This window comes from Sebastes fasciatus, chromosome 2 (genome assembly GCF_043250625.1).
Source record: "Sebastes fasciatus isolate fSebFas1 chromosome 2, fSebFas1.pri, whole genome shotgun sequence".
NCBI lineage: Eukaryota > Metazoa > Chordata > Actinopteri > Perciformes > Sebastidae > Sebastes > Sebastes fasciatus.
Window position 1 is genome coordinate 17,321,262 of NC_133796.1, and position 13,067 is coordinate 17,334,328.

Sequence of the window (13,067 nt, forward strand, 5' to 3'; positions counted from 1 at the left end):
CAGTCCCTCCCTTTCTTCTTCACCATGTTTAATTAATCGCCTTTTATATTTTTGGAACTCTGGATGACAATGTGAGTCTGAATTTGAAAGAGGTTCATGACTCACTGTTAGCAGAGCTTAGTGCCTCTGTGAGATGACAACAAGGACGAACAAGATGTCAGAAAGCCTTCTGTGAATCGGGTGTGAGCGTAGCACGCCACTGATTTTCATGCTTCAAAGTCCTGCCAAAAAAATGCTGTCCCCTCTGTGGCCTCTGCTTTTAGGAGTAGAGTTATCTTGCATTTCAGCCTTATTTTTTTTTTTTTTACATCCATCCATCCATCTTCAACCGCTTATCCGGGATCGGGTCGCGGGGGCAACAGCTCCAGCAGGGGACCCCAAACTTCCCTTTCCCGGGCCACATTAACCAGCTCTGACTGGGGGATCCCGAGGCGTTCCCAGGCCAGAGTAGAGATATAATCTCTCCACCTAGTCCTGGGTCTTCCCCGTGGTCTCCTCCCAGCTGGTCGTGCCTGGAACACCTCCCAAGGGAGGCGCCCAGGAGGCATCCGTGCTAGATGCCCGAACCACCTCAACTGGCTCCTTTCGACGCAAAGGAGCAAGGACTCTACTCCGAGTTCCTCACGGATGACTGAGCTTCTTACCCTATCTCTAAGGGAGACGCCAGCCACCCTCCTGAGGAAACCCATTTCGGCCGCTTGCACCCGCGACCTCGTTTTTTCGGTCATGACCCAACACTCATGACCATAGGTGAGAGTAGGAACGAAGATTGAACGGTAGATCGAGAGCTTTGCCTTCCGGCTCAGCTCTCTTTTCGTCACAACGGTGCGGTAAAGCGAATGCAATACCGCCCCTGCTGCTCCGATTCTCCGACCAATCTCACGTTCCATCGTCCCCTCACTCGCGAACAAGACCCCGAGATACTTAAACTCCTTCACTTGGGGTAAGGACTCATTCCCTACCCGGAGTAGGCAATCCACCGGTTTCCTGCTGAGAACCATGGCCTCAGATTTAGAGGTGCTGATTCTCATCCCGACTGCGTCACACTCGGCTGCGAACCGATCCAGTGAGTGCTGGAGGTCGCAGACCGATGATGCCAACAGGACCACATCATTTGCAAAAAGCAGCGATGAGATTTTTTTTACAATGTTCTATTAATGTTCCTCCAAAGGTTTCTAACCTCGAGAGGCTGAGAGGAGACAGACTGGAATAAAACAGGAAAAGGCATTTAAGTAGTCTGCTGAATAAACATTTAATGTCCCAATTGCCATCCTAATCTGCAACTTGAGTATTTTACATTTGCCAGATTCTTTTTTTAATATAAGAAAAGTGTTATTTTGTTCCATTACTCCCACAAGGAGTCAGGCCTCTGCTTAGAAGAGGAGGGAAGCTTTAATTAAATTTGATCCTTTGAGATTATTACATACTTCCACAGCCGGGAAACCGAAGGCTGAGCGGTCTTTAAATACCAGGGCTCTATTTATGTATACAATTATCGGAGGAACCCCTCAGGAATGGGGGAGGAGATCATTAAAGTCAATTTAGAGCTCATTTGATGTGCAACTGTTGAACTGCGAGCAGTTGCAACAGACTTTTTTTTATTAGAATTCACATTGAAGCAATAATTCTAATGTAGCTGTCATTTGTGAATCGGTAACAGAGGAGATACTGTGGATTAACATCTCAGCAACTCATCTTTAATAGTTGTTAGTAGAGACTTGACATCCTTCTGATGTACTGCCTATATCTTTCAATTTTACCTGAAAAGATTCTGATACAATATCTCCTCTATCTGTATCTGCCTGTATCAGCCTCTACCTTGTAAACATTGATGCAGTCTGTAAGTTTCGTGTAAATTCCCTCACCACAATGTACCATAAACTATATAATTTACTATAAACTTGGAGAATGTAATATTGTTTATTGAATTGTGGATTAATGATCTCAATTCCAGATTTGAAAAATCAAATTAAAGCTATTTTGTAACCTGGTCGACCCAGAGCGAGATTTGTTTCAAATAAATAACTAATACAGTTTGGAGGAAGAAGAAAAGTGTAACTTTGAGCATCCAAAATTATTTTGTTATTTTTTTTAAAGGTACCAGTGTGTAGCATTTTGGTGGATCTATTAGCAGAAATTGAATATAATATTCATAACTATGTTTTCATTAGTGTATAATCACCTGAAACTAAGAATCGTTGTGTTTTCATTAGCTTAGAATGAGCCCTTCATACAGTATCTACATCACATATGTTTCTACAGTAGCACAGAACGAACAAACCAAACACTGGCCCAAATGAGAGCCTCTAGTGTTTTTACGTTACTGGAAGGCCACCGTAGTTCTCCGACACACTTCTGAAACTGAGGTAACGTGAGCCACAGAGTGCAAAACCGTGGTACGGCCTCTGAGCGAGGCGAACGGCGTTACCACGGTTTTACACTCGGCGGCTCATGTTACCACAGTCTTGGAAAAGGAGGAGTGAGCGGAGGGGTACTCAGTTGGTTGCAATCTGCAACCACACCACTAAATGCTGCCAAATCCTACACACTGTACCTTTAAAGTAATACTTCCAAATTTTGGCAAATATCACTTGTGTTGGTGCTGGTTATACAGTATTTACCATACAGACATGGGATCATTGATCTTGTTATCTAACTCGCAGAGAGAAACCGAATACGCGTATTTCCGAAAATGTCAAACTATTCCTTTAAAAAAAATCCCCTTCCAAACTCAGTTGGTTGCAATCTACAACCACACCACTAGATGCCGCCAAATCCTACACACTGTACCTTTAAATATTTTAGATTTTAATTTCCTATAATGTTGTACGTATGTATGTATGAGCTTTACTGTAATGTTACAACATTATTAAATTAATTATAGATGAGAGGAAGGTAGGAATGAATCAATAATATATCTGCCCACTGAAATTTCATCTTTTTAGTTAAATCTTTCTAAAACCCCAATAAGGTTAGGGAATCATATGATCATCCATAAGAGCATATCATTTCCTATTCTTGCTTTTTTATTTAATAAAATCATATCTAAATAGCAAATGCAGTCCGACTCATGTTGTGTAAACCAACATATCTCTGCTAAGGGCTTTTCTATCAGCCCAGTCTTTTGTCTTTGACAGCATCTGATTGAGATTTCTGACTTGGAACTATTTCTGAACTGATCCCAAACTGGCCCAGGACAACTGTCCCGCCTCTTCTTAACTAACAGCCACTACTCATGTGGCTTTGGCTCTGGGCCGTCTATCCAGGGTTCACCTACAATTCCAGGAATACCTCCAAAGACTCTTACAACTAAAACCATTAAGGAGTTAAAGCACACGTGCTAGTCTCCTTTCTATTTTAGATCGAACACTATTTTAAACCCAAGGCGGTGACGTCTAATACACTAATCCCGTGAGTGTGTGTGTAGGCCAACATCTGATGTATGTATCTCAGTGATTACAAACTGGGCTCATCTAAAACCATCAGCTTTAACTCAGAACATCCCAGAGCCCTACTGCCCATAATAGAAGCATTCAATTCATACATGTATGCAAAAAAAAACTGCTTTGGTATTGGTGGGGAAACCCCCGGCTGGGACTCTATTTTTCTTCAAACTAAGAGCATGTTTTTCCAGTGTTTCAAGATTTTATTATAATAAATATACTTATGTATATACATTATCTGACACAGCAGTCTGTATGTACAAACCCTCTATTCACACGTTGCAATGTAGCCTATATACATTCAACACTGTTTGCAAGAAAAAACCCTGAAAAAGAACATGAACAGCCAGGCTTACAGTGAACGGGTGCATTATTATAAGACTGTGGACGTGTCTTTTAGGTCCTCAAAGCTCTCTCTCTCTCATGAAGCACATTGTGAGTGTAAGTAAGATGCAATACAGGTTTTATGGTGTATTAAAAACTGTGCTATAACAGGAGTGTGGTACAGTGCACATTTGATCACATCCAACTGGAACACTGGCTCTTTCCACAATTCTCTGCAGGACTATAGATGCCTCCCTCTGCTCGTTTGACTTTGCTGGATGAATTCATAAATTCAAAGCATCAATCATCAGCAGAACATCATGGGGGGAATACTTAACAGTAGGCTACATTTACGCTTGAGCTTTTCCACTAATCCACTTGGATTACGTGTTGTTTGCATCATCCTGATGATGGCCAGACACTGTCACGTAATTTCATGACTTTTTTTTTTCTCTCCCTCCCTCTCTTCCAAAAATACACCAACCCCTTGGCCCCTCAAAATACTTAACCCTCCTGTTGTCTTCCCGTCGACCATGCAATTTGACCCGGTCTGGTTAAATTATCACCCAATTCTGTATTACACCTTTTTGGCCAACTTCATTCCAACGCATTACCGCAAGTTTTACACTTTTTTGGGAATTCATGGTCCATAAACCTAATTTATATGAAATTAAACCTAACTTTTTTAGGAAAAAAATGCAGAAATTATGAATTATTTGGACTATACTCAAAATTGGAGGAAAAATGTTGACGGATTATCACAGACCGGTAATATGTCAAAGTTTAGTCAGAATATTACAAATATCATAATATAAAAAAAATGTTTAATGAAAGTGTGACACATTGCACCACAGGTGCTATAATTTTGGATAAAATACCCATAATGCAACGAAAGTAGTGGTCATTATTTTATTTTTTTTGCAAAGACCATATAAGGGAACCATCCATGTAATTTTGGGGCAATTAGGTAAAAGACATCCATATTTATGATATAATGAAGTTTGAAAACGGGTTGACCCGAAGACAACAGGAGGGTCAACCTCAAATGTGTGCCATCCATTCTATATTGTTCTACTTTTCTTCTTTTTTTTTTTTAAATCTAGTGCAACTCCCTCAACTCCACCGAATACATTCACACAAATGCGAGAAAAAATAACTTCTCTGTCCTCTCAATAATAATAATAAAAAAGAGCTCTTTCTTTCTCTGTGTTATGGAGCTGCTGCACGTAATTTTTTTCCCCTCCCTCTCTTCCAAAAATACACCACCCCTTGGCCTCTCAAAATACTTAACCTCGCTTAAATTGTGCCATCCATTCTATATTGTTCTACTTTTTTTCTTTTTTTTAAATCTAGTGCAACTCCCTCAACTCCACCAGATTACATTCAAACAAATGCGAGAAAAAATAACTTCTCATGTCCCCTTCAATAATAATAAAAAATAGCTCTTTCTCTCTGTCTTGTGGAGCTGCTGCTGGCTCTTATTAAGACCACCGGTATGACGCCCAACAGGAAGGTTAACCTAAAATTTGTGCCATCCATTCTATATTGTTCTACTTTTTTTTGTTATCTAGTGCAACTCCCTCAACTCCACCAAATACATTCAAACAAATGCGAGAAAATAACTTCCCATGTCCCCTTCAATAATAAAAAGAGCTCTTTCTCTCTGTCTTGTGGAGCTGCTGGCTCTTATTATGACGCGCTCGTGGGGAGCCGCACATGGGTGTCCATCATCAGGTTGGGCTGCAGATTGTTGGTGACATTTCATGACATGTTGATAACCAGATATCCAAGAACCAAAGCCACCGTGACGATGACAAAGAACACGAGCACGGCGCAGATGGAGGCAAAGCCAGCATCCCTGTTTCCTCCTCCTCCATCCTCCTCCTTGGGCTCCTCTTCGCAGATGGAGATCACACCCACGGAGGAGTTCCCCACGCTCATGTTGCTCTTCAGCTCCGCTCCGGCCTCCTGCTTCGCCTCCACGGCCCACGGCGCCACCTGCACCTTCATCTCCATCTCCTCCATCATGTGGCTCATCTGGCAGATCTCGGTCTGCAGGTCTCGGAGGTCCTGCGTGTCGATGTTGCTGTCCGCCTCGTACTTCATGTTCTGCACGCTCATGGCGCGCGCGGCCACGGTGGTGGTGCTACCTGTCATACCTGTCTGGATGAGGTGTCTCGTGGGCACTTTCAAGGGGAAATCCTGCCCTATCTCCAGAGACCTCTTCATGTCCACCTCCAGGAGCTCCATGCTGCTGGAGAACAGCACCCAGAGGCGCTCGTACTCGGCTCGGTCCTCCTTGCTGGTGCTCTTGTCTTTGAGCAGAGAGGTCAGTTTAGTCCTGTTGGCCACCGCGAGCTCCTGCGCCTTTTTGCGCGTCCTCTTCAGCTCCTCGCGCAGGTTCTGCGAGTCCGAGGTGCTGCCCAATGCGATGACCAGATGCCTGTAGCAGGCGGTCACTTTGTTCAAAGCGTCCAGCATTGTTTTGCACTCATCTTTACCCATGATTGATATATCTAAATAAATAAAAAAACACTAAAAAATATGAAAAGCTTGGAGAGAAATGGCAAAGCTGTGTTAGTGACGACGCTTCATCCACTGTCCTTTAGTTTAGTTTCAACAGGAGCATGATTGATAAAAAAAAAACACCAAAAATATGCAAACAAAAGAAGCTTTGGAGGAGAAATGGCAAAGCTGTTGTTAGTGATGAAGCTTCATCCACTAGTTTAGTTTCAACAGGAGCAGATCTACAAATCCCCTCAGAGCACTAGTCAGAGCAAATAGATAAAAAAGAAAAAAGAAAACACCAAAAATATGAAAAGCTTGGAGAGAAATGGCGAGCTGCGCTTCATCCACTGTCCTTTAGTTGAGTTTCAACAGGAGCATACAACACCCACCAGCAGCTCTACAAATCCCCTCAGCAGAGCAAATTCCTCTCTATCCATGCTCCTTCCTGTCTGCAAGCAGCCACAGAGAGCGGCTTAGATATTAATGCGTCCGTTAAATGGCTTTAGGTCTACCTTTGCGCTTTCACAGCACTCGAGATCAGACCTCTCCTCTCCTCTCCTCTCCTCTCCTCTCCTGCAGGGCGGATGGATGGATGCTGAATGGATGGATGTGAAGCAATCCGACCTGCCTTTTTTTTAGGGAGATTGAGATCCAGATTCAGCCACAGGTGTCACAACATTCCGCTTCGTAGAGAGAGAGAGAGAGAATATACCTTTCTCCTTCAAGTCCCTTATAATGTTCTCAGATGATGCTGAAATGATGATGCTGCATGGGGGAAATGGAGATCTTCACTGTGAAAATACTCCAAAGCGTCCATTACGCGGAGCCATTTTTTGGGTTGTGTTTATCTGTATCCGCTTCAGCACCCAAATGATGATGTTTAAATAGCAGTAAAGCGCCTTCCGAGGTCACATGTGCGCGCTAAACAGAGACCATGCAGGCAGGGAGGGAAACAAAGCAAGCTGCACTCCCATTGGTTTGGATCTGGTTTATAATGCATCCTGTTATTGGCTGCTCTGTTCTCTAGTGTGGGCAGTGCAGCGGTGTCTATCAGCTGGGATGGCAAATCACAAAAGCTCTAACATCATCTGCCTTTTGTCATCGGGATACCTGCATGTGTTTGTCAGCTAAATTTTTTCGGAGATAAAGTGATGAAATAATGTCTGGTGGCTGACAAGATATTAAAGGTCCCATATTGTAAAAAAGTGAGATTTTCATGATGTTTTTATTATAAAGCAGGTTTAAGTCCTATATAAATACTGTGAAAGTACCGAAATGCTCAATCCTCAGGGAAATACACACAGCCCGTATTCAGAAACACTGCATTTGAAACAAGCCGTCAGGATTTCTGTCCATTTGTGATGTCACAAATATATAATATTTAGACCCTTTTCCCTTTACCCAGTTTATTCCTGTTTGCAGTGGATGTGAATGTCATCAGCTGACAGGAAGTACACATGGACCCAAGCTGTTGCCTAGCAACGCAATTCTGTCGCAATTCCGTTGAAATGCGCTAAAACAGAGCGTTTCAGACAAGAGTAAATATAGGTATCTTCAGGCCAACAATATGAGCAAAATAAAGTTTTTTTTAACATTAAAGCATGTACACATGTTCTAGTAGAAACACAAAATACAAGTATGAACCTGAAAATGAGCATAATGTGGGACCTTTAAAGGTCCCATATTGTAAAAAGTGAGATTTTCATTTCTTTTATATTACAAAGCAGGTTTAAGTGATATATAAATACTGTTTTGAGTATCAAAACACTCAATCCATGGAGAAATACACACAGCCCGCATTCAGAAAATGTGCGTTTGAAACAAGCCGTTAGGATTTCTGTCCATTTGTGATGTCACAAATATACAATATTTAGACCATTTCACAGTTTTAAACGTAAACATACTAAATGTGTCCCAGTTTATTTCCTGTTGCAGTGTATGTGAATGAAATCAGCTGACCGGAAGTACACATGGACCCAAACTGTTGCCTATTAATGTAATTTCCATGTCATTTCGGTTGAAATGTGCTAAAACGGAGCGTTTCAGACAGGAGGGTAAATACAGGTATATTCAGACGGACAGTATGAGAAAAATTTTGTGTTTTTGGACATAAAAGCATGTAAACATGTTCTAGTAGAAACACAAAATACAAGTATGAACCTGGAAATGAGCATGATATGTCCCCTTTAAGCATTCTTTATGTTTATCTTTGCATGCAAAAAAGAAGAGCAAACATTTTTTATGGTTGATCATTTGAACCACTTACATGTACAGTTGAGAATGCATAATAACTGTGAGAGATGGGTGTGTATAACCCACATATTCATTTCTTCTCTTGCTTGCATCCCCTCACTGTCAATTAGACACAGACCTGTCTGCACACAGTTTCTGGCCAAGAAGGATGCCAAGGTTGTTGCACACACAGTGCTGCTGGTTGGATAATGTGTTGTTTACCTACTTGGCTCCTGCTGTGTTGAGAGGTGAGAGGCAGATAAGGCTGTGCGGGGTTTGCCTGGTTTGCTCTTTTTGCATTATTGAGGTGGATGAGGCCTAATGATCCATTGACTGCAGTGTAAAAGCTAATGGACTTAAAGAGCAGAGGATGCCCGAGGAACTGAGGGAGAGGCTCATTGTCTGCTTTATTGTGTGGCATGGGGATTTATTTCATCTATTCCATTTATTCAGTTTGAAAAAATATATATTTTTGCTCATTGAAACATTATCCCTCAAATTGGATGCATTATTATGGATGCACTAACTGGATGCCTCTGCTCCGTGTATTTGTACTGTAAACCGTGTTGTTCGATATATTTGAACTGCCATGCCAGTGTTGTCTGACTAATAACACATATTTTGGCTGAGTCAGATGTTTTGTTAAGATCTTGGTAAATGGATCATCTTTTCCTTTGAATATGTTTCCATGGCAACCTCTCACCTCTTGGCAAGCACTCTTCAGTAATTTTTCCAAAAGATTTTCTAATTACTGCCAGCGCAGGAAATTGTCAACAGTCATTCGCAATGTCTCTCATGTTGCATTCCGTAAGACAAACGTGACCCGTGTGTTGACAAAAACAAACTTGGACATTGTTCAATCTCTTCTTGTAAAGGTGATAACCTTTACATGGAACTGCTGACGGCACAGAGTCAGAATTGCAGGATTATATTGTAAAAGTGGCCGTGGTGTCTGTCTGTCTGTCTGCGTTCCTATAATAAGATTGCTGATAAGCTGGCCTGTTAGATTCAAGTGTTGGGATGAGTCAGACATGCTGTGGTCTGATTGCTCTCAGAATGGAGAGCTCAATGTGATTTCCTGTAGAGAGGCTCTCTGTGGTTTGCTGTTACACAGAGAAGAGTAACACAATAGTGAGGTGCTCCAGATGTTGATGAATGCATTATGCAGACTTGTGAAAAGACTAATAAAAATCTCTCTCTCTTTTTTTCAATTGATACTAACATTTCTTTTATTTGTTTGAATTTCTATCCTGCCATTTTGTCACATCTGTCTGGCATAAGAATTCCTGACAGTAGGCCTATTCCAGTTTTAGTAACATCAAAGATGAATTATCCATTTTTTCATTCTTGGTCAGTTTTAACTTGACGTTTATAAGCGGAGTTATGATCAAGAGGCATGTACTCAAGTCTAAACAGTAATAATGGGCAAATAGTTATTGTCATGATAATGCAAAATAGCATTATTTAGTCCATAGTACACCAAAATATCAGTGGGAATTTGATACATTGTGCTAAATATGGATGGAACTAATAGATTTTCAAAGAACACATATATGTACAGTATATTAGTGGAGAAATGGTTCAACAAGCCCACAGTTCGGATTGTTTTTTGGGTCACGGTTTTGGTGTTGGTTTGTTTTGTTTTGCACAGTAGGGAGAGGAAAAACATAACCATTTCTAAAATATATAAATTGATTGATTGATTGATTTTTATCAGGGCTGTCAAAGTTAACGCAATAACAACGCGTTAATGCAAATTCGTTTTAACACCATTCATTTCTTTAACGCATTTTTTAAAGCTAGAGTGATGATACTGGCATCATATGAAATTAGAAAAAAACTCAGGAATCCATTGGTACCAACCATTTCATACTAGCTTGTCGGGAAGGAGGCTTCAAATAAAGCTTCAAATTTACGCACATTTTTGGCGAGGAAAAACTGGCATGGCCATTTTCAAAGGGGTCCCTTGACCTCTAACCTCAAGATCTGTGAATGAAAATGGGTTCTATGGGTACCCACGAGTCTCCCCTTTACAGACATGCCCACTTTATGATAATCACATGCAGTTTAGGGCAAGTCATAGTCATAAGTCAGCACACTGACAGCTGTTGTTGCCTATTTGTCATTGTTTTGTGTTGTTAATTGATTTCCAATAACAAATACATACAATTGCATAAAGAAAGCATATTTGTCCACCGCCATGTTGATAAGAACTTGATAAATCTCTCTTTAAGTTACATTTTAACAGATAAAAAATTATTAATTTAAAACACTGATTTGCGATTAATAGCAATTAACTATGGACAATCATGCGATCAATCGCGATAAAATATTTTAATCATTTGACAGCCCGAATAGTAATGAATTTTATTTCTGTATTATATGAAGCCAAAACACCTATTTTATACATGAAATAAGGCCAGCTACTTAATGGTCAAGTAGGTCTGTGTTCAGGTAATGTCTCTTCTATGTCTCTGGCAACTCATCAAATAATTAGCAGGCCTGTATTTAATAGTGGTGCAATGGTTCAACAAGCCCACGGTTTAGTTTGTACAGTCATTGAATGGTTCGTTTTTGCATCCCTAATGTATATCATAGTTATATGTAAATTCAGGCCATGGTGACAGTCCACATTGGGTGACAAACTCCATTGACATGGCATTATTTGTGACCGCCGTTTGACATCAGTCCGCGGCATAAATCCATATTTCCACTGCTATGATATTTGAAAACAGGGCCAGATGTGTTTGTGCTCATAGCAGGAGCCCAAACACTTGATTTGTTCACATTTTGAAGTGATGTTTGCCTTGGGACAAAGCATGTTTTTGTTTACATACGAGCCCCGGCTCACATCTGGCCATTAACCTTCAACCCCGCGGACGCAAATTGTGTCAAAATTTCATAAAAAGGATCCTAGATTATAGTATTTGACACCACTTACATGAAAATAAGAATATATGGCATGCTTGGCTGAGGCGTGTCGTGTCAATACTAAAAGCCTGAAATGAAAGATGAGCAAAAACATCCCCAGGTTCAAAGGTTAAGATGAAGAGGAAACCAAAGGAGACGGAAATAACTTGAGCGGTTTTCAAATGATAATATAAAATGATCTACAAATGTTATAATCCAGATTAACAGGTTCCTAAAGGTCCCGGGATTAGCAATATAATGCCCTCTAATGTATCTTTTAATGGAGGCCGTCATCTGTCTCTCACGCATTTTCATCGTATGGAATCAATGGTTTAGGCAGGAAATGGAGCGTGCTGGCACTCACTACACTTCGTGTGAGATAATGGTCAAAAGGGGACAGACATAAAGATGTTTTCCCTCAATAATGCCCCGTGCAAACACATTAGAAAACTCTTGAACAATCTCTGTCAGCTCTCTTGATAATCCCAGTAAAAAGCTCCTGCACTGACTGCCCTTTCCTCTGACATTCAAGTAGAGAAGGCCCTCACTAACGTTTGGCTGGTGCAGTCACCATAATGTGCTGCTTCTACTAAATGCCTGAACACAACTGTATCTGTTTTGTTATTTAATAATAGGTTTATCGTATTTGTCTAAACCTAACGTGTGTCTTTTGGTGTGGAAAAAAACTGCAGCACCCAAAGTAAACCCACATAAACTCAGGGGAGAACAAAGGCACTCCTCATAGAAAGGCCTCAGTTCCCTCTCGGTGTGAGGCAGTAGTAACCGCTAACCACTGAGCCACTGTGTGGTCAAAATATCATCTCCTGAAAATCCTTTAAAACACCCTTCTCTTTTGACTCCTCCAAGTCTGACACATTACTTAGCGATGCCCACATCTGAGATAAAGTGTCTGGAACAGGATTAGCACTCTGTTCACCTCTAATCTGACATGATCATGAAAAGCTAATTTGATGTCTTGTTTCTAGTGTGGAAAAAAAATCCCCTTAAATGCCAAAGATTACTTGGGCCTCGGATTTAGATTTGGAGGCACGTTGCCGCTTGTTTTAAGTGGTTTGGGATCCAGGCGGATGCGGGAGCCCAGAGATGGAGGCTGTTTGTGGAAGTCTGAGGAAGATGCAGTCAGTTAGAAACAGAGGCAGAGCACCGAGGGGAGAGGGAGAGAGAGAGAGAGAGGGGGAGAGAGAGAACCAGAGAAAGAGGAAGTCTATCTTTGTTGAATTATTGATGGCCCTCATCCACTATGTGGTCTCTTACACGGCGCAGCATGCAGCAGCGGGTTGAACCATGAGTCACGCCTCAACTCCACAAAGGTCCAGACTGAGGAGGGTCTCCACTCAACCGTGACACATACACACACAAACACACACACACACACACACACACAGTACAGCGTACACACAGTAATGCTCCTCTCTCGACTCCCTATGAAAAGGGAAGCTAAGCTTACCTTAAAAGCCCTCATATACACTTTGTATTGATCTCGGCAAATGTGATGCAGCACTCAGGAAGGGTGGGATGTGTGTGTGTGTTTGGAGCAGGCTGAACTCATGATAAAAAGCCACCCTTTTTTGCCATCCTCATTCAAGACCCACTGTTGTTAAAAGTGTGTGCTAGATGCAGCAGTGATGT

General features: G+C 41.4%; 1 protein-coding gene across 1 annotated transcript; it reads right to left on the bottom strand.

The window, feature by feature from the left end:
- Nucleotides 1–3,497: 3,497 nt before the first annotated feature.
- Nucleotides 3,498–7,250, bottom strand: LOC141753447 (regulator of G-protein signaling 9-binding protein). The gene has a single exon (XM_074612145.1). The coding sequence runs from the start codon at nt 6,270–6,272 to the stop codon at nt 5,529–5,531; it is 744 nt and encodes a 247-aa protein (XP_074468246.1). The 5' UTR covers nt 6,273–7,250; the 3' UTR covers nt 3,498–5,528.
- Between the last annotated feature and the right edge of the window lie 5,817 nt (nt 7,251–13,067).